At 46.6% G+C, this 21,861-nt stretch overlaps 1 protein-coding gene and 1 non-coding gene across 2 annotated transcripts in view; both read left to right on the forward strand.

Annotated features, from left to right (window-relative positions):
- The window catches only part of WDR88 (WD repeat domain 88), a 46,557-nt gene extending 32,339 nt beyond the window's left edge, over positions 1 to 14,218 (forward strand). The window contains exons 8-11 of the mRNA XM_045892137.3: positions 1,188 to 1,270; positions 3,212 to 3,280; positions 11,729 to 11,821; positions 13,943 to 14,218. Coding sequence (XP_045748093.1) covers positions 1,188 to 1,270; positions 3,212 to 3,280; positions 11,729 to 11,821; positions 13,943 to 14,116 — 419 coding nt within the window. The 3' untranslated portion in view covers positions 14,117 to 14,218. The remainder of the gene's footprint in view (positions 1 to 1,187; positions 1,271 to 3,211; positions 3,281 to 11,728; positions 11,822 to 13,942) is intronic.
- A 1,797-nt stretch (positions 14,219 to 16,015) lies between these two features.
- TRNAT-AGU (transfer RNA threonine (anticodon AGU)) lies at positions 16,016 to 16,089 on the forward strand. Its single transcript has one exon. It is a non-coding gene; the product is annotated as a tRNA-Thr (tRNA).
- Positions 16,090 to 21,861: the final 5,772 nt, after the last annotated feature.

Raw genomic sequence — 21,861 nt, forward strand, 5'->3', positions numbered from 1 at the left:
ATTGTATGGGGTGTTTCCCCATGGGAAATTGGGGTGTTGTTGACAAATGAAGGGTCACGGATGCCAGCAGGGGTGATGACAGGAAGCGGCCTCAGGGCACTAGCCGCAGTGAGGGAAGTGACGCCTCCTGACACCCAGGAGCCAATGGCTTTACTCTCCATTCTCGTGGGAAGTGGGGTTCGCTCTGTGTGTGGTTCAGGGGCCCCCAGCTAGTACAGAAGCAATCAGAGCCTGGCTTGCGAAATGCTAGGGTGTTTTTGAACAACTCTTCCTCTTCACAAGCAGTCTCTGTGAGTTAAAGCCCATTATGAGTCATCCCACTGGTTTCTGTCCTTGTATTTTTGGGGTTCAGAGTTGCCTACAGTCAATCATCACTATTCACACATTCCACATTTGTTGGGTAAAATTTATTCGTAACCCTAAAATCAATACTTGTGGCATTTTTGTCATGAGGCACGGGGTGGGGACATGCGCAGGGCAGTGAAGACTGTGAGTTAGCCTATGCACACACTCCCAGCTGCATTTGAACAAGGCGACCCTCTGCCTTCTTGTTTCAGCTCTCTTATTGGCAAGTGTCCATTTCGCAGTCCCTTTAGTGCCCAGTTATTTTTGCATGTTGTGGTTTTGGTTGGTGATTTTGCTGTTTAAAGGGCCCCAAGCACAGGGCTGAAGTGCTTGCTGTCCAGTGTTCCTCAGTGCGAGAAGTCGGTGACTCGCCTTACAGGGAAAACACGGGTGTTGGATAAGCTTGGTTCAGGCATGAGCTCTAGCACTGATGGCCATGAATGTAATGTTAATGAATAAACACTATGTATCAACTAAAGTGTGTTTCAGCAGAAACAGACCTAAAACAAGGTTACGTACTGATCGGTTAATGAAGTGTTACGACCAGAGAGGCTCCTAGGAACCTAACCCTATATATCCCCTAGGAGGAATTGTTCACCATTGACTAATTCAGGGTCTGTGATGGCTTTACAGAACGTAACTGCCATGAATAATGAGAATGGACTGTAACTGGCTGCGGGTCATGGAGCCACCCCAGGAAGGGGTTTGAGGATCCTTGGAGTGAACCATGGTAGCACCTCACAAGTGTAACCTCAGCCCGCTTTGACCTTGCTGAAGGAGGAAGCAGTTGGCAGGGAAAGATGACCCCCCACCCCCTGAAACTTTATCATTTTGTGTTGTAGCCTCTTTTCTCGTGTCTGGAGGGTTCGACAGGACTGTGGCTATCTGGGATGTAGGAGAAGGCTACCGGAAGCTCTCCCTGAAGGTACCGATGTCAGCATCAGATAGAGGGTCAATGCTGGGTGCTGGTGCTGGGGATACAGCAGTGGGTGAGACAGACCTAGATGTCCTCACTGGAGCCGACACCTCTGTGGAGAAGAACAGACAAGAAACCAACAAGCAAATCATCGACTGTGATGAGTGAAACAGAAACCAGAACAGGGTGATGTGAAAGAAATAGACCCCAAGGACTAATCCACGGTGGGTGGGCAGGGAGGGCTTGTTGGAGAAGGTGGCATCTGAGCTGAGAACTTGAAGGCAAGGAAAGCCTGGGTGAATGAGGATCTGGGGGAAGGGCATTCTACGCAGAGGAAACAGCAAATGCAAAAACTCAGAGGTGGAAAAGTGTCTAAGAACAGCAGAAATTACTCTACAGAAAGATGAATACCACAATGAGGCATACACAGAAAGCTATAGGCTCCAAAATGGTGGGGTTCTTTTTTTTTTTCTTTTAAAGATTTTATTTATTTATTTGACAGAGAGAGAGATAGTGAGAGCAGGAACACAAGCAGGGGGAGTGGGAGAGCGAGAAGCAGGCTTCCCGTGGAGCAGGGAGCCCGATGGGGGGCTCGATCCCAGGGCCCTGGGATCATGACCTGAGCTGAAGGCAGGCGCTTAACCGACTGAGCCACCCAGGCGCCCCCAAAATGGTGGGTTTCTGAGCGCTTTTGCCTACAAGTTAGAGGAGACTCAATTCAAAGTGGCTTTATAATGAGGGGATGGATTGACCCAACTTGGCCGGAATCCAGAGAGGTAAGGCAGTCTCAGGACTGGCTACAGCAGCGCCTCTGAACCAAGTGCCCCCTTCCCCAAGATTTCTGCAGCCTCCCTGGTCCTGTGATCTCACGGTTTGGCGGTGAATGCTTGCATCCCCGACTCTTGGTCCCTCTGTTCCCTGTGGCCCGAGCGTAGACTTGCCCCCCCACCCCTTGATCACCACAACATTCAGGCTCCGGGGGCTGGGCTACCTGGAGGGCTCTTCGCAAGGGTTTTGGGGGAGGCCAAGGGAGGTTACATCACAGCAAATAAACAGCTTACAACTGAGTGTTCAACCTCCCTGTGTTTAAAAGTCCCTTTGTCCTCTCTCTATTTTCCCCCTCAAGCTCCTCTCCTTTGTTATGCATGGCACTTGACTTCTCTCCTGCTCCCCTTCCTCCTAGCATACCACACTGGCTTGCCTTTGCCTCTTTCCAAAAGGGGAAGGCCAAAGAATGGTCAAGATGCTGACGCAGAGCCCTGACGTCATTAAGTGTCTCTCTCCTCTGAGCTCCTTTTTACCCAAGGAAAATAACCCCCCATTTGCTTAGGCCACTGGGGATAAGTCTGCAGTGATTTGAAGCAAAAGCCCCCTTACCAGGAGGAGCTCGGAGTGGTTAGTTCCCAGAACAGAGAATGCAAACGAAAACCTGCAAGAGGTGCTCTGAGACCAGCTGGGAATATAGTCACTCTTTTTCCATCCTGCTAAAAAACTAGAGTACTATTTTATTTTATTTATTTATTATTTATTTTTAAAGATTTTATTTATTTATTTGAGAGAGAGAGAATGAGAGACAGAGAGCATGAGAGGGAGGAGGGTCAGAGGGAGAAGCAGACTCCCTGCCGAGCAGGTAGCCCGATGCGGGACTCGATCCCGGGACTCGATCCCGGGACTCCAGGATCATGCCCTGAGCCGAAGGCAGTCGCTTAACCAACTGAGCCACCCAGGCGCCCCAACTAGAGTACTATCTTAAAGAGCACAGTGCCATAATGTACACGTGCATCATCCACCTTTACACTTCGTGTCAAATGTCATCGGTGACGTTAGGGAAGCACAATTAGTTACTCTTAAATGCATGCATCACTGGGGTCCTGACTTTGTGCTTTTGTTTTTGTTGTGCTTACCAAGGTTTTTCCTCTAGGTGCTTGTTAAAATTCTATTTTTCTTCAGGGCCACAGTGACTGGGTGACAGACGTTGCCATTAGCAACAACAAGAAATGGGTCCTGTCTGCTTCAAAGGTAAAAGTGGCCAAGCTTTGAGTAACTTACAATCTCTCTCACGTTTGTGAGAATTGGTGTTCATAGAACTGTTACTGTCAAGCTAAATTCCTGGGCTGGCTCAGTCTGAGGCCCCTCCCCCCAGCCCCCACGCCAGGCCATACTCAGTGTAGGGAGCTGGCTGGGAACTCAGGAAGCAGGTCCTTATGTCTGCTCAGGTGGGGAGTTGCCAGGGATTTCTATATCTGCGACCATTGATATTTGAGCTTTGTGGAGCAAGGGCCTGCCCAGACCAGTGAGTGATGGAGCCAACGGGGGGCCTTCGGGGGGAAAGGCGTCAAGCTCACTGGCAAGCAGCAGAGACCACCTTGAGCTCCCAGGTGGGTCTTCCCTCTCTGTGTCACTACATCCTCGAATTCCCATGCCAGTGGCACAGAAGAACTATCCCGAGGTCTGTCCTTCAGGTGTGAGCACAAGAGAAGTGTGTGTGTGTGGGGGGTCCCACCTTGCCCCTCCCCCATTGACCTTTATTAAAGCCATGTCATTCTCTAGTCTGGGAGTTTCCAGGTGCATGGGACTGCGGGCAAGACTCGGCCTACCATGACCAACTTGTTAGAGAGCCAACCCAGACTGTCACACCCAGGACCCTGGGATCATGACCCCAGCTGAAGGGAGACGCCCAACCATCTGAGCCACCCAGGCGCCCCAGAGGATATTCTTCTTGTGCCACACTTTAAATGTATGATTTTATGGCAGGCCCACATTTTAAGTATCGTCTATAGAGGCGACAATGATAACAGCCATCTTGGAGGACACCTTCTTCCATTTCTACAATGTCATCATTTTTATAAAGTGCTTCTACACTTTTTGAGGAAGGGGAAAGGCAACTAAAAACTTGTATCAAGAGAGACCTCAGAGGCGCCTCCTGGGTGGCTCAGTTGGGTAAGCATCCGACTCTTGGTTTTGGCTCAGGTTTTGGGATTGAGCCCTGAGTCAGGCTCCGTGCTCAGTGGGGAGTCTGCTTAAGATTTGCTCTTTCCGGGATGCCTGGGTGGCTCAGTCGGTTAAGCCGCTGCCTTCAGCTCAGGTCACGATCCCAGTGTCCTGGGATTGAGTCCCACATCAGGCTCCTTGCTCGGCAGGGAGCCTGCTTCTCCCTCTGCCTGCCTCTCCCCCTGCTTGTGTTCTGTCTGTCTCTCTGACAAGTAAATAAAATCTTAAAAAAAAAAAAAAAAAAAAAAGATTTGCTCTTTCCCTCTCCTTCTGCCGACCCCCCTGCTCTTTCTCTCTCTCTCTCTCAAAAAAAAAAAAAAAAAAGACCCAACATCACAGGTGAGCCAATCACACTGCTTTTTGGAATGTGGTATACATGATGTGCAGGCCATTTAGCGGGTGAGATCTTTTCATTTACTTTGGAAAGAAGTTAATAGGCTGAATGGAATTTTCCAGAATTTACATTTGCATTGTCTGCTGAATATGTAGATAGATGAGCAACGTCTAGTTTGTATTCGGATAAGATGTCAACATGCTTTTATGTTTTCTGCATTTTCACTAAAATCTTCACAGAAATCAAGAAGATTTGAAACTCCCAACTTTTGAATCAAAGTATTTAAGGGCTAGGTTGCGGGGATTTGGCAAATCACTTGATATACTGTGGAAAGTGATTGTTGGTGGCCTCTGACAGCTCCACACAGCAAGGGGTCAACACGGATGTAATCACTTTCCCCTTTTGTTCTCCCACATGGCATTTACTTGAATTTAGTTGTGCCTGCTGATTCAGGAAATGTAACATTACTCAGTGTGTTAGTTTCTTTTTCTTTTTTTTTTAAAGATTTTATTTATTTATTTGAGACAGAGAGAATGAGAAAGAGAGCACATGAGAGGGGGGAGGGTCCGAGGGAGAAGCAGACTCCCTGCCGAGCAGGGAGCCCGATGTGGGACTCGATCCCGGGACCCCAGGATCATGACCTGAGCCGAAGGCAGTGGCTTAACCAACTGAGCCACCCAGGCGCCCCTTACTCAGTGTGTTAGTTTCTTATTGCTGCTATAATAAATCACCATACACTTTACCCCTTACACAACAAGAACTGAATATCTTACAGTTCGGTGAGACATAAGTATGACACGGTCTTGCTGGGCTAAAATCAAGGCATCCACAGGACTGTATTCCTTTCTGTAGGCTCTAGGGAATAGTCCATTTCCTTACTCTTTCTAGAAGCCACCCACATTCCTTGGCTTGTGCATCTTCTTGCATCTTCAAAGCCAACAACATTGTATCTCTCTGTGCCTTTCTTCTATAGTCACATATTCCTCTCACTGTGTTGTCCACTTTTAAGGACATTTGTCACTATGTCTAGCCTGTCTGGGTAACCCAGAACAACCTCCTTATTGTAAGATCAGCTGATCAGTGAACTTAATTCCATCTGCAACCTTAATTCCCCTTTGTTATGTCACCTAACATATTCACAGGTTCTGGGGATTAGGGTGAGGACTTCTGGGGGGTGGGCATTGTTCTGCTGACTACACTCCATTCCATAAAAACAATTAAAGGAATGATATGATAATGGGTGATCATTTGAGCAGTATTCCCAAACTAATTCATCAGTTACTATTGCCTCAGGAGTACTGGTGTCTTTTTTAAAAAATAGATTTTATTGTTTAGAGCAGTTTTAGATATACAGAAAGTTGGGCTATTAGTACAGAGAGTTCCCATATATTCCGTTCCCCTCCCCAGTTTCCACTATGGGTGGCTCAGTCGTTAAGTGTCTGCCTTGGGCTCAGGTCATGATCCCAGGGTCCTGGGATCGAGTCCCACATCGGGCTCCCTGCTCGGCAGGAAGCCTGCTTCTCCCTCTCTCACTCCCCCTGCTTGTGTTCCTGCTCTCACTATCTCTCTCTGTCAAATAAATAAATAAAATCTTAAAAAAAAAAAATAATGTCTTGCATTGAGTGTGGTATATTTGATAAAACTGAAGAACCAATATTGATACGTTATTATTAACTAAAGTCCATAGTTTACATTTCACTCTTTATGTTGTATGGGTTTTGCCAAATGCATGTAATGTATCCACCATGACAGTTTCAAATAATAGTTTCAGTCCCTAAAAATTCCCTGTGCTCCATCTGTTCATCCCTCCCCTTCATCCCCAGAACCCCTGGCGACTTTTTACTGTCTATAGTTTTGTCTTTTCCAGAATGCCATATAGTCGGATGCATGCAGTCTGTGGCCTTTGCAGACCGGCTTCCTTCACTTAGCAATATGCATTGAAGGGTCCTCCCTGTCTCCTCATGACTTGACAGCTCATTTTAAAAAATCACTGAATAATATTCCACTGTCTGGTATACCACAGTTTGTTTTTCCCTTCTCTTAATTGAGGGACATCTTGATGGTTTCCAGTTTGGGGTAATTATGAATAAAGCTGCCATAAACATCTGTATGTGGGTTTTTGTGTAGCCATGAGTTTTCAAGACATTTGGGTAGATACCAAGGAGTGTGATTGCTGGATCACATGGTAAGACTATGTTTAGCTTTGTAAGAAACTGTCAAAGTGTCCTTTTTTTCTCTTTAACAGTTTCATTAAGATATAATCCACTTACCATACAATTCACACATTTAAAATGTACAATTCAATGGCTTTTCTTCCCCCCCTCCCAGTGGCTTTTTTTATTTACACAGAATTGTGCATTCATCCCCACAATCAATTTTAGAACACATCACGCCCCACAGAAAGCCCGCACCACTTAGCCATCACCTCCAATCTCCCTATCCCTCCCAGCCCTAGGCAACCTCTAATCTACTTTTCTTTTTAATAGACTGTGTTTTTATTTTTCTATTTTTTAAAGATATTTATTTATTTATTATTAGTTTCATAGGTACTAATAATACTTATGGTTACTTTCATCAGTTGCATATAACACCCAGTGCTCATTCCATCACGTGCCCTCCTTAATGCCCATCACTCAGTTACCCCATGCCCTCCCCCGCCCCCAAAATCCTCAGTTTTGTTTCCTATAGTTAGGAGTCTCCTATGGTTTGTCTCCCTCTTTGATTTCATCTTATTTTTCCTTCCCTTGCCCTATGTTCATCTGTTTTGTTTCTTAAATTCCACATATGAGTAAAATCATATGATAATGTCTTCCTCTGACTGACTTATTTCACTTAGCATGATAACCTCTCATTCCATACACGTCATTGCAAATGGCAAGATTTCATTCTTTTTGATGCCTGAGTAATATTTATTTATTTGAGAGAGAGAGAGAGAGCACGAGTGAGGGGAGGGGCAGAAGGAGAGGGAGAGAGAATCCCAAGCAGGCGCCGTGCTGAGCTCGGAGCCCGACAGGGGACTAGATCTCATGACTCTGAGATCATGACCTGAGCAGAAATCAAGAGTCGGACGCTTAACCAAGTGAGCCACCCAGGCACCCCTTGTCTGTGTTTTTAGAGCAGTTTTAGGTCTATAGCAAAATTGAGAGGAGGTACAGAGATTTCTCCTATACTCCCTGCTCCCACAAACACATGGCCCTCCCCCATTATCGATGTCTCCCACCAGGTGAGACATTTAGAATAACTGATGAACCTACACTGACACATTATAATCCCTCCCTTCCCAAACCCCTGGAAATCACTGATCTTTTGACTGTCTCCATAGCTTTACCTTTTCCAGAATGTTACATAGTTGGATGCATACAGTATATGGCCTTTTTCAGACTGATTCTTTCACTTAGTAATATGCATTTAAGGTTCTTCTAAGGTTCTTCTTTTCATGGCTTAATAGCTCATTTCTTTTTAGCGCCAAATAATAGTCTACTGTCTGGTTGTACCACAGTTTATCCATTCATCTACTGAAAGACATCTTGGTTGCTTCTACCTTTTGGCAGTTATGAATAAAGTTGCTATAAACATCCTTGTGGAGGTTTTTGTGTGGACCTAAGTTTTAAATTCCCTTAGATAAATATCAAGGAGTTTGATTGCTAGATTGTATGGTAAGAGTATGTTTAGTTTTGCAGGAAAGCCACCAGGTGCTGTACCATCAGCAGTGAATGAGAGTTCCTGTTGCTCCCCGTCCTCATTAGCATTGTTGTTGTTTATGTTCCAGATTTTGGCCATTATAATAGGTGCATAGTGGTACCTTTTTGTTACTTTAGTTTGCAAATCCCTGATGACATGTGATGTGGAACATCTTTCACATGTGTATTTGCCATCTGTGTGCCTTTTTTGGTGGGGGCCTGTTAAGATCTTTGGTCCATTTTTTTAACTGGGTTGTTTTCTTATTTTTAAATGTTAAGAGTTCTTTATAGATTTTTGATAATAGCCTTTATCAGATATGTCTTTTGCAAATATTATCTCTTTCCCAGTATTTCCCAATATTTTGCAAATATTTCTTCTTTCCCAATCTGTATACCTTTTCTTTCCTTTTTCGGTCTTACTGTGTTGGCTAGGAAAACTAATCTATTTTTGTTTTAGTTTTTTTTTTAAAGGTTTTATTTATTTGAGAGAGAGAGAGCATGCACGAGTGGGGGGCGGGGGCAGAGTGAGAGAGAGAAGCAGACTCCCTGCTAAGCAGGGAGCCTGATGTGGGTGGGACTCGACCCCAGGACCCTGAGATCATGACCTGAGCTGAAGGCAGATGCCTAACTGACTGAGCCACCCAGGTGTCCCTTGTTTTAGTTTTTATTTATTTATTCTATTAATGTGTCTAACTTTCCTATTGTGGACCTTTCATTTAAATGTAATCATACAATAAATGGCCCTTTGTGACTAGTTTATTTCACTTAGCATAATGTTTTCAAGATTTATTTATGCTGTAACGTGTGTAAGCAAGTACTTAATTTCCTTTAACTGCTGAATCATATTCCATTACCTGGCTATATCCCATTTTATTTATCCATTCTTCAGTTGACAGGACTGGTTCTTTTCACCTTTTGGCTATCATAAATAATACTGGTATGAATGTTTGTGAACAAGTTTTTGTTTGAACACCTGTGTTTTATTCTTCTGGGTATGTACCAAGAAGTGGAGCGGCTGGGTCACAACCGTACCTCTGTATGTTTAATCACTCCAGGAACTGCCAGACTGTTTTCCAAAGTGCTGAAGTCTTTCACTTTCCCACCAGTAGGGCAGGACAGTTCCAGTTTCTCCACAGCCTCTCTGGTCTTGTGATTATTTTTTTGATTGTAGTCATCCTGATGGTTGTGAAGTGGTGTCTTGTAGTTTTAATTTGCATTTCCTTGATGGCTAATGATGTCGAGCATCTTTTCATGTGATTACTGGCCATCTGTAGATCTTCACTTTCTTTCTTTCTTTTTTTTTTTTTTGATCTTCACTTTTCTTGATGCATATCCTTTGAAGCGCAAGTTTTTAACTTTGATGAGATTCAGTTTTTCTATTTTTTTTCTCTTGTTGCCTGTGCTTTTGGTGTTAGATCAAAGAAACCATTGTCTTATCCTGGGTCACCCATATTTACTCCTGTGTATTCTTCTAAAAGTTTCATAGTTTTAGCTCTTGGCACCCTTGTCAAAAATCCACTGACCGGGCGCCTGGGTGGTTCAGATGGTTAAGCGTCTGCCTTCAGCTCAGGTCATAATCTCAGGGTCCTGGGATCGAGTCCCTTATCGGGCTCTCTGCTCCTTGGGAGCCTGCTTCTCCCTCTGCCTCTCTCTCTCTCTCTGTCTCTCATGAATAAATAAAATCTTAAAAAAAAAAAAAATCCACTGTCCGTAAATGAGGCTTTATTTTAGTTTCTCAATTCTGTTGACCTCTGCATCTATCTTATGCCTGTACCACACTTTTTTTTTTTTTAAAGATTTTATTTATTTATTCTTGAGAGACAGAGGCAAAGAGAGAGAAGCAGGCTCCCCGCAGAGTGGGGAGCCTGATGCGGGACTCGATCCCAGGACCCTGGGATCACAACCTGAGCCAAAGGCAGACGCTTAACCGACTGAGCCACCCAGGCATCCCTGTACCACACTATCTTGATAACTATAGCTTTGTAGTAAGTTTTGAAATAGGGAAGTGTATGTCCTCCAATATCATTGCTCTTGTTCAAGATTATTTCGGCTATTCTGACTCCCTTGAATTTCCATATGTTTCAGATTAGTGTGTTTATTTCTGCAAAGAAGTCATCTGGGATTTTTATAAAGATTGTGTTGAATCTGTAGAACATTTTGTGGATTATTCTAATTTTAGCAATATTAAGTTTTCTGATCCATTGAACATGAGATATCTTTCTATTCATTTACATCTTTGGTTTCTTTCAATAATTTTTTTTCATTTTTGGTCTATAAGTTTTGCACTTCCTTTGTTAAAATTATTACTAAACATTTTCTTCTTTTTGATGCTATTCTAAATGGAATTGATTATTTGATTGTACTTTCAGATTGTTCATTGCAAGTATATAAAAATACAATAGATTTCTGTGTATTGATTTTGTAACCTGCAACCCTGCTGAACTTCTATATTAGTTCTAATAGTTTCTTAGTTGATTCTTTAAGATTTCCTATATACAAGGTATATAATCTTCAAATGGAGATAGTTTTACTTTTTTTCCAATCTGGATGGCTTCCATTTCATTTTCTTTCACATTGGTGTCTTTTTGGAATATGAAAAAACTGACTTAGAACTTGCCCGTCTCATACCAGGCTTGTGAGGCTCAGTGTCCATAGGTACTTTCACATTCTCTTCTCCACCATACCTGATTCCAAATTCTTTTCCTCGTACCCTGCATTATGATGTGTTCTGGTTTTTCACCACGCCGCCCCTGCTCCCAGTCTAGTTTTATTTGTCCATCTGTCATTAAACACAGCTGTTTAGCCGTCGCTTCTGGTGATGTCTGGGTCATGCTGGCATTGGTCTTGTGATTATTCTCATTTTCATGATTTGAATTCTTAGAAAACATGATCATAACATTCACAATGTTAAAAATATTACTAGCAATATCTTGAAACACAGCACACCAGTTGCATAGGTAAAATCAAAGGCAGACCATTAACACTTGTGATTACAATGCAGTTACGCTGGATACTTAAATCCCATCAAGTGGAGTGAATCACGGTAATGGATGACCCGTTAGTGGAAACTTACTGTGAACTGCCAGTCATGGAAAACTGACAGCAACTATGGAAGGTGGATCATATATCTATGCATATCCATTTGTCATTAAAAATAGTTTTGCTTTCAGCTCCTGTTTTGGGGGCCACTGTATGGATTTTGTCCATTCCCCTCAAACTTCCACATCTATTTTGGAAAAGTGGGACTTTCTGCACCCTGGAATGGGTTTGCTGGGATGTGGGACTTAACGGTACTAAAGTTTGGATGGTCTGGAGAAACCAGGACAGTTGGTCACCCTAATTCTGCTCCTCTGCAGGTTGGGATTCTTCACATTGTAACCTGGATGCAATGTACCCTCCTGGGGCCTCCCAGCTGAAGGGGCCCATCTTGTGACTGCTGGTTTGCTGTTTAACTTGTTTTAGGACAAAACCATGAGGCTATGGAATATTGAAGAAATTGACCAAATTCCTTTGGTAATCGAGTACAAAAAGGCCCTGGGCTTAAAGGTGAAACAGGTTGGTATTGGGTAATATTAAGCTCAATGAAGGCTTTCCTTAGTGTCCTCCACAAATAAATTTATTCTTTGAACCAACATTTATTGGGCAACGGGATGAAACCACAGACAAACAAATTGAAATTCTTGCCCTGAGGGAACTTATGTTCTAAAAGAGGAGACCATGCTTCTTTATTAGAATCACGAAAAATATGTTGTACATCACATGCCAATAAATAATTTGGAGAAAAATAACATAGGCAAGGGGAATGGATGGGAACGCTAGAGACTATTTATTTGAGAAAGAGAGAAAGGGCACATATAGGTGGGGCAGGGGCAGAGGGAGGGATCTGACTCAAGCAGACTCCCAGCTCAGCAGGGAGCTGAACGTGGGGCTCGATCCCAGGACCCTGAGATCATGACCTGAGCCGAAATCAAGAGTCAGCCACTCAACCCACTGAGCCACTCAGGTGCCCCTGCTGGTCACACTTCAAAGGGTGGCCAGGATAGGTCTCACTGAGAAGGTTAACATTTGTTAAAGACCTGAGGTGGTGAGGGAGTGAGCTGTGCAGATGTTTAGGGGAAGGACTTCCCAGCAGCGGGCAGAGCCAGTGTGGAGACTCTGAGGCAGGAGCGAGCCTGGGGTGTTTGAGGAGTGAAATGAGTCAGAGGAGCATGGCTAGGCACACAGCTGGACATGGCATTAGCCGCCTACGCTTCAGCAGCAGACCCCTTGGCCAGGCCCCCAGTGCCTTCCCATGGAAGGGGCTTAGGGGCCTGTTTTTCTCTAGCAGAGGATGGTGGTAGTAGGGTGGACACTTGACCAGGTGTCGCCAGGGCTGGCCACAGAGTCTATCCCTGGGTACTGCAGGCCCAGTCCCTATGAGGGGGCCTTGCAGTACAAACGCTTGGCTGCACCTTGAGAGGCTTGAGGAGTCTATGCTGGGTCCTCTGAGTCCTCCCTCCCTGGAGCCACCTAGGCTCGTCTCCTCTTAGAAGGCCCCGCTGGGAGCCACTGCTGGGAATGGCTGATATGGAGCAGCACTGCAGGGCAGGGAGATGAGGGGTGGGATCGACATGGACCTTGTCTTTGTGCCTCTGTGGCCATGTTGGCCCTTGGGCCCTAGAGGCTGACTAGCTACAGAGCAGTGCTTGCCCGTGTCCTCCACCTGCCACCTGGGACACGGCCCCCAGGAGCCTCTGAGCCCTGCCATTTTGGGGTTGAGCCACGGGAAATTATGCTACAGAATAAGGTAGGTAAAGGACTGAACGTCTCTCTTACAAAACAAAGAAAAGAAAGAGACGTACTTGAAGCTGTTCCCAAGATGAGCCCTCTGTGTTTGTCTTGCTCAAAATCAATGTAAGAATCCTCAGAAGCGAGAGTTTTCCAGAGGGCCTGCCCTGGGTGGGGTGTGGATGCCTCTCCCGCAGGCCTTAGTGCCCTGAGTGGGCAAAGGTGGCAAAGCGCAGGGGCTTGGCGTGCCCGGGCAGGGCCATGCCATCTTGCAGGGGGATGGTGCCATGGCGGGCATCCCCGAGACCCCTGCCCATGGCCTGACGGCCCGGCCCGTGGTGTTGCTCACTCGTGTGCGGGAAGCAGACATGGCGGCTGAGCTCTGCCACTGTATCCACTGTTCTCGGTGGGCCTTGGCCAGAAACAGGCTGAGATGGCAGAGGAGGAGGCTCAGCACCTTCTTCAGCTGGTAAAATCACTGCTTTGTTTAGAAATCTCGCCTACTTCTCATGGTTCTGTAAGTTAGGTCCCCAGGATGTCAGGGAGTTAGGATAGCTCTGAGGCCCCACAGTTGTGCTCTGCCAAGGGCAGAGGATGGGGTGAGATGCCCACCTCCTGTCCTCTCCAGTCAAGTGGCTGGCGACTCCTGCCCCTAGGACTCCCGTACCAGGGCATGGGTTGGTCGTACCTGCATAGCTTCTGCGGGGGAAGAGAGGGAGAAGCCCGTGTGCATTCTCTCTCAGCGGCCTGCAATGTCCCCCCTTGTGGGCGCAGAGAGCAGAGAGAGGCGAGGCAGCTCCTACCTTGGCCCAGCCCGAGGGGGGTGGAGCTGGTGTGAGAATTCTACCTGGATGCCTCGGTCCTCTCTGACCAGCACTTGCTTTTCTCTCTTAAAATATTGCATGTCAGTGTGAAGTATGTGACAGGCCTTTCTCCATCTACGAAAGTGACATCTTTTCTGAAACAGTCACCCAATGTGTGTTCTGCCGGATGGATGCCAAAGACTTGTCAACAGAGGCCCCATCATTATCAGGAGGGGAAGACTCACTGTCACAGGACGGCAGCCCGGGCGCAGATGACTGATGGCCATTGGGCTTGCTGACTTGACTTGAGCACGTCACCTGTGACGCACGTTTTTCTCTAGGGCTGGACCCTGGCCGGGAGCGCATGTCAGACTGGGGCAAGGGCACGGCCTCAGCTCCACAGCACCCTTGGGGATCAAACACTGTTTTTAGTTTTCATGCAAAATAAATCTAGATTCCTTTAGAAAACAAGTGGGCATGTGAATTCTAGAAGCGTTTTGGCTACTTCTAAGCTTTCTGTCTTGGTGTTCATTCTGTCTCCTTTTAGGATCACATTCTGGACTCTGCTGTTGCCCTGTGGGGCAGCCAGGCCAGCACCCGCAGCTCCTGAGCAAAGCTTTGTCAAATGAATAGGAAGATGTGTGGGGACCCCTCTGCGGAGGAGGCTGTTGTGTGGCAGGGCCCTGTGGGTGCCTCCCTGGCTAATGCTCCCAGATGGCCATCGACCCAGTGCAGGGGGAGGTCTGGATTGCCATCACAGAATGTTTCATGCTCTCCACCCCAGACTTTTCCATTTCCAGAATGCCCACGCAGATGTACAGCCCTCTTCCTGCTTCCACAGTGCACCACACACTCCATCAATCAGTTACTTCGGAAGGCACAAAGGTTTCAGTTCACAGACAGCAAGGGCTCCCTTTCCCATCTGGTATGGCTCCCGTGATTTCCGTCAATCATGAGTATTACCCTTGGTTTCTTTTAAAAAACTTAATTCCGGGCCTGATTTATTTAGGGTCATTTGACTGGCATCCGAGATCTCTGGAGAACCATAAGCCGGTGGCCATTATTTGGGCAGGTCCTGGGCTCGGTGCTGCCCTCCTCAGTCATAACCCCGGTGACTGGTCCGACTGGAGCTGGCTGTTCGGGATGTCTCCATTTAGTCACATCAATGATGTACGAACATGCCAGAGCTCCGCTCTGCGCCGTCCCAGCAACTGGGCTGTCTTTCAAAGAGAAGTCCTATCGCTAAGCGGTCCCCCCCGCCCCCTGCTGTGGGGCACGGCCGCGCCGCAGGTGCCAACAGCGCTCCACTGATGGGCACATAGGTTGTTACTCGGGCTTTGCTATTACAGGTAATACCGGAGTGACTCTTCCTGTGCCTACGTACTTGCAGGGACTTACATTTCTGTGGATGAGGCTCTCCCACCGGAGGCACCGCTGGGTGAACGGGGTGAGCAGTGTTTGGTTTTGTTGTTGCTCGCAGGCCCCTCTAGCAAGTGTCGGGACGAGGAGGCTGCGCTGTCCGGGAGAGGAGACCCAGAAGCGGGAGGCGGGAAGCTGGGGTGGAGAGGGCCCCGCTTGCTCCCGCAGCACAAACCTCCCCACGTGCGGCGTCGGGACCCCCTCGAAGCTCCCGATCCCTCATGGCCAGCTCAGGCGCCCGCGGTGCCCCCGGCCTCGCCCCCCGGCTCAGGGTCGGCGGGAGAAGCGGTACGGTGGAAGGTCCGGTCTCCGAGCGCGGCCCCGGAGCGCCGCCGCCTCCCGGGCTGAAGGCGCCGGTGCGATGGCTGCGCTGCGTGCTCACCGCGGAGCCACGGCGGGGTGTGCGGCCCGACCGGACACCCGGGGCTCGGCCTCGCCGGGCGGCCTGGGGGGGCTCCTGCACCAGGTCTGGAGGGCAGAAGGCCCGACTTCGCGCGGGCATCCCCCAAACACCGGGCCACCGCGGCTCCGCGCCTGGGGGCAGACACCACAGAGACCGGGAAGACCAGCCCGCCGGGGCCTCGCGCACCACTCGCTCCCGGAGCTTCCGGCTTTCGCATCCGACCCCTTGGCTTCAGCCGTGGGTATGAGCCGAACCGGGCACCACGCATGCGCCTGCTGCCGAGAAACTCGCGCGCATGCGCACGGCCGATGGACTAAATGATGATGGGGAGCAGATTCTCGCGGTATTCCTGCGGGCGGCGCCGTGGCTTAGTTGGTTAAAGCGCCTGTCTAGTAAACAGGAGATCCTGGGTTCGAATCCCAGCGGTGCCTCAACCGAGCGTCCCGGCTCTCTTTTTACCGGTGCACGCACATTTTTGCTCCGCTGCCCTACCCAGCCCCTTCTCACTTTGGTTGTGTGAAGGTGAGTCTGAGAAGCCAGTTTCGCCCGCCCTCTGTCGCGGCGGGGTCCTTCCCCCGGGTCTCGGTGGGCGGTGGCGTCCGCGGCCGGGACGAGCGAGGACTAGCGTTCCCCGCTGCTGCGTGGGGCAGGGCAAGCGGGGCCCCCTCCGCTCATTCCTCCTCCGAGCTCCATCTCCAGCCGTGCGATCGGTATCACCCATTTCACAGACGCGTCTGGCGAGGTCCAAGTTGAACCCGGCCAGCGTGCCCCTGGGGCTTCGGGAAGGATGAAAACTCGGGGGAGGAGACGGTCACTGGGACCCTTGTGCGAGTCAGAGCCGGTAACCAAGGGGGCCAGGTGGGAAGCACACCCCTGAGGCCCGGGGCTCTGGCTGCTGCACAAATAGAGGGCTGGGTGGCCTGGCCCAGAGCAATTGCACCGGAGTCCCTGGGGGTGCAGCGACGCATTGGAATTTTGAACAGTTACCCAGGAACACTCGGGTCAGACTCCACAAAATTCAAGTCAGAAGCAACAGGACAGTCCCAAGGAGCTGTAGAGATGGCAGTTACAGCATCAGGCTGTGTTCCTAAGAGTCAAATTCACCTCCTCCAGAAGCAGCATCTCTCTCTACCTCTCCCATGCGTCTGGGTTTATTGTCTGTTTCTTCTCTTGTTTTGGGGGTCAGTTGCAGTTCCAATGGGCGCATTCTCCCCAATCCAATCAGAGGTGAGTTTAGTGGTAATGGGGCTTGAGTCGTTGTGGGGTGGTTGTTTTTCTTGGCGCATCTTTACTGCTAGCCTGAGGTATACCGGGTCAGTTTTGAGCACTGGCCTATTATTTGGGGGCCAAGGGGAAATTTTGGTTGGGGGTGTAAGTCTGGCTGTGAGGGAGGGTCAGCGGAAGAAAAGCATTTGTGGCCATCAGACATGCATGCAGCAGATGACTTTGAAGCCATCGGATTGGGTGAGCAGCCTTAGGCAGTGAACAAAGGCAGGAAAGAGAAATAGGGCCAACGTTAAGCCTACCTCTCCCATTCTTTAAAAATGCCATGCTATTTCTGTCCCAGGGCCTTTGTACTTTCTGTGTCTTGTGCTTGCAATGCTGTTTCCTGGGCCCTTCCTCATTTTCTGGCCTCCATTAAGGGTATCACCTCCTTGGGAAGCCTCCCCTCACCATTCTCTGTACAGGAGTCCTTGCCTGCCCCAGGCCAGCCACCAGTACATTATACTGATTATTTCCTTTAATAGCCTTTTCATAGTCTAAACTAGTCTTATTGTCTATTGCCTGTCTCCTCAAATAAAATTAAGCCCTAAGGCCTAGGGAGCCACATATGCCTATATTTACCTCTGTGCACCCAGCACCTAATGGTGCTTGAAACATGGTAGGCATTTGTGGACACGTGACTTTTAAAAATTGATCATATTATCTTGATTGGATTATGTAATCTGAGGTTTTTGGACAGCTAGCCCGTCTTTTCAAATAATGTTAAGGCACCACTTCTCAAAATGTCCCTAAGAGTCCCTAAGACCCTTTCAGGTGGTCAAATCGATTTTCATAATGACACTCAGATGTTATGTTGCTTTTTCACTAAGTTGACATTTGCACTGATGTGCAGAAGCAATGGTGAGTAAAATTGCTGGTGCTTTAGCAGGAATCAAGGTGGTGGCGCTAAAGGGCCCCACTTGTCACTGTTCATTCTTCACCACCACTTTTGCAGGAAAAAGAAAAAGCCAGTTTCACTTAAGAATGTCTTTTATGAAGCAGTAAACATTATTAATTTTATTAAATCTAGATACTCGAGCACACAACTTTTTAATCCTTTGTGTGAGGAAATGGGAAGTAGGCAGAAAGCACGTCTATGGGAGTACTGAGGTACCGTGGCTGTTTCGAGAAACAGTACTTGAGACTCAATTGTTAGGAGACATGGCCACATTTTTCATAAAACACCATTTTTTTTTAAAGATTTTATTTATTTATTCATGAGAGACAGAGAGAGAGAGGCAGAGGGAGAAGCAGGCTCCCAAGGAGCAGGGAGCCTGATGTGGGACTCTATCCCAGGACCCTGGGATCATGACCTGAGCCGAAGGCAGACGCTTAACCATCTGAGCCACCCAGGCGCCCCATAAAACACCATTTTTGCTTGAGGGAATAACCGGCTATTTAACATACATTTTCTGGAAAATGAATAAAATGAGCCCGTCACTCAAGAAAAACAACTGACTGTGTTTGTTGCCAAATGATAAAATACGAATTTCCGGGCAAGAACTGTAGTTTTGGAGAAAGTATCTACTGCTGTGAGCTTGACCACTTTCCAATATTTGAAAACTTTCTGATGAGATTGGTGGTTATATTAATGACTATATTTTTTCCATATTGTATAACAAAATACATCAGGATTTGGAAAATATGCATGATTTGGTGAACCAGTATTTTCCAAATGACCAATGTATGATCCATCAAGAGCAAAGTATATTTTAATGTCACAGAGTATGAAATGTTCGTCGATATGGTTTCAGATTCCACACCACCATTTATTCAGTTTTGGTGTATTATGAAAGAAGAATATCCACAATTTTTGGCAAAGTCCACTGAAGTCTCCTTTTCCAACTACATGTCTGAGGACAGATTTCCTTGTTCTACTTCAATCAAAATCATATATCCCGAGACTGACCATCTATGAAACTCAACATAAATGAGATTTGCAAAGCTGTAAAACAATGTCAGCTCCTCACTAAATTTTGTTTTATTTAGGTTAACATGGAATAGGTTTATTTATTATTGTTGTTTGAAGATCAATTACATAAATGAAATATTTGTATATTTTTCTCAGTTTTCATTTCTAATATCTCAAATATTTATAGATATATTCCAAATAAACAAAAGCTTATTTGGGATTCTCAATAATTTTTTAAAAATCATGAACTCCTTGACCTTCACAAGGGCGACATACATTAAGGCATGTGTGAGGTGGGGGTGCAGGTCCTAGCAAGAATAGAAGAAAAGAAGCAAAGGAAAAAACAAAACAAAACAGCTTTTTCTTTCATGGGGTCCCTATGGTTTCCCTGTCTCAATTTGGTGAAGGGACACGTACCCCTGATTTCTCTCTTTCAGTGAATCCCAAAGCTCTGTTCAATGTATCATAGTGAAAGAATTTTGTTTGACTCAGGATAATATGTAGTACAGAAATATAGTTATATAAACCCATTTCATCAGACAAATGTTTCTAGACCACATAAAATCTCATTATTGAGCTACGAATTGATTCTAGATCAGCAGCATTTCAAAATGAGATTGCACGTAAACAAATGGAGAGGTGGGCCATTATGCTTATTATAGTCTTTATTCCTTGCATTCCAAAATGAACAAATGTGTAGTCAGCGAGTAGTAACCTATTAGCTACATAAACATGTACAATGTCTCCCAATAATTTTGAGATAATGCTGGATTTTATATTTGCAACCAACCACAACAACATGGCATATATACTTCATTGTTGCATCTATTAATCTTCGGCAGCTTGCAGAACGGAAGCCCTGTGGGAAGGGCTTAAAGCCAGGCTCTTCTTGGCGGGGGTGGGGGGAGACAGGTGACCTGCAGCCAATGCTTGGTCTCAGGCTCTGTGCTTGGTGTCTGCGGATGCGTGCTCCTCAGGATTCCTCCAGCTGAAGAAAAAGAGACCTGCACTGGCTCCTGACACTGGGAAGTCCAAGGGCTCCAGCTTCCGGTTGGGGTGGCTCCACGGTCTCCAGCAATGTTTTCAGGACCTATGAGCTCATTCTCTAGCCCTTGGCTCTGCTTCCGTTGCCTCCACGTCAGGGGGCAGTAGGCTGCTGGTGGCTCCAGACTGACATCCCACTGTTCTGGCGGCTCAGGGTGAAGAGTTTCCCACGGCTCCGAAATCGTGTGCTGAGTCTTGAGAGCAGAGTTGGGCCTCACATCTTCCTTGACTGTGTTCTCTGAGACCAGGGGAAGGAATATTAAATGTGCAGTGATTGGCTCAGGCCACACAGGCAGGTCCCTGAGATGTGGTTGGGGGCAGCTGGCCAGCTCCACCTATCCCCTGGGCTGAGCCCCCAGGGGTGGTGAGGGCCCAGAGATAACTAGAGATGCCATTACCGAAGGAGGGAGGGTGGATGGAGCTCACAGTGTCCTCTCATGGTCCTGGGGACACATCAACATCTGCTCCCCAATGACTTCAGAGAGCTTCCGAAGGGACCCTTGAAAATCCCTTCTACTGCTGAGGGAAGAAACTAGAGGAAGAAAGATACATGCAATGTGATCATGTTCATTATGCTTAAAAAACCCCACAAATGGTATATTTTCTATGGGTACACATATACGTATGTAAAAAAAAAACCTATGTTAAATTCATTTTAGTGGTTACTTCTGGAAAGGTAGGGAGGAAACTGGGATGAGGTGTCAAGAGGGCTTTGTCTTTCTATATACAGGACAGATTTTTAAATTTAATTAAAAATAGTTTACATATAATAAAATTCATCTTTTTTTGGTTGAGTTTTGACAAATGCATAAAGTCATGTAAACACTGCCACAGTCATGATAAAGAACAGTTTCCTCAGTCCCCAAAATCCCTTGTAGTTAACCCCTTAGGAGTTAATCCCTTCACAAATCCCAGCCTCTGGAAACCATTGATCTACTGTCCATCACAGTTTTGTCTGTCAGAGAGTGTCATAGAAATGGACTCATACAGTATGTACCCTTTTGAGTCTGGTTTTTTTCATCCATATTGAGATTCATCCATGGTGTATGTGTGGATAGTTTGTTCCTTGTTTTCTGCTGGATAGTATTGCATTTTGGAGTGTACCACAGTTTATCTTGTTGAAGGAGATTTGGTTTATTTCCAGTGTGGGGGCATTATGAATAAAATGCTATAAATATTCAAATACAGACATATGTGTACTTAAGTTTTCATTTCTTCAGGGTAAATACCTACAAGTGGGATGGCTGAATCATAGGGTAAGTGTATGTTTACCTTTGTGAGAAACTGCACACTGTTTTCCATAATGCCACATCGGCAATTTTGAGTATTCAAGTTGCCCTGCAACTTCACCAGCATTTGGTGTTTTTATTTTAGCCATTCTAGTAAGCGTGTACTGGTTTCTATTTGTGTTTTTTATTTTTTTAAAGATTTATTTATTTATTTATTTGACGGGGGCGAAGGAGAGCGCACAAGCAGGGGGAACAGCAGAGGGAGAGGGAGAGGCAGACACCCGCCGAGCAGGGAGCCTGATGTGGGACTCGATCCCAGGACCCCAGGATCATGACCTGAGCTGAAGGCAGACACTTAACTGACTGAGCCACCCAGGCACCCCACTCTATTTGTGTTTTTAAAGAGACTTGATTTTGAAATAATCTTAGACTTACAGAAGAGTTGCAAAAATAGTACAGAGAGTTCCTGTGTCCTCTTTACTCAGCGCCACTGATATTAACATATTACATAATCATGGTATGTTTATAAAAATGACAGTAACATTGGTGCAGTACTAGTAACTAAATTATAGACTTTTATTCACTAATGTCCGCTTTTGGTTCTGGCATCCAATCCAGGATCCCACACTGCATGTAACCTTCGTGTCTCCTTAGTCTCCACCGATAGGTGATTGCTCCCCAGTCTTCATGACTTGTCTTTCATGATTTTGACACTTTTCAAGAGTGCTGGTCAGGTATTTTGTGGAATGTCCCTC

This window comes from Mirounga angustirostris, unplaced genomic scaffold, assembly GCF_029215605.1.
Source record: "Mirounga angustirostris isolate CCGP_5_RB_7025 unplaced genomic scaffold, mMirAng1.0.hap1 SCAF_16, whole genome shotgun sequence".
NCBI classification, from domain to species: Eukaryota; Metazoa; Chordata; class Mammalia; order Carnivora; family Phocidae; genus Mirounga; species Mirounga angustirostris.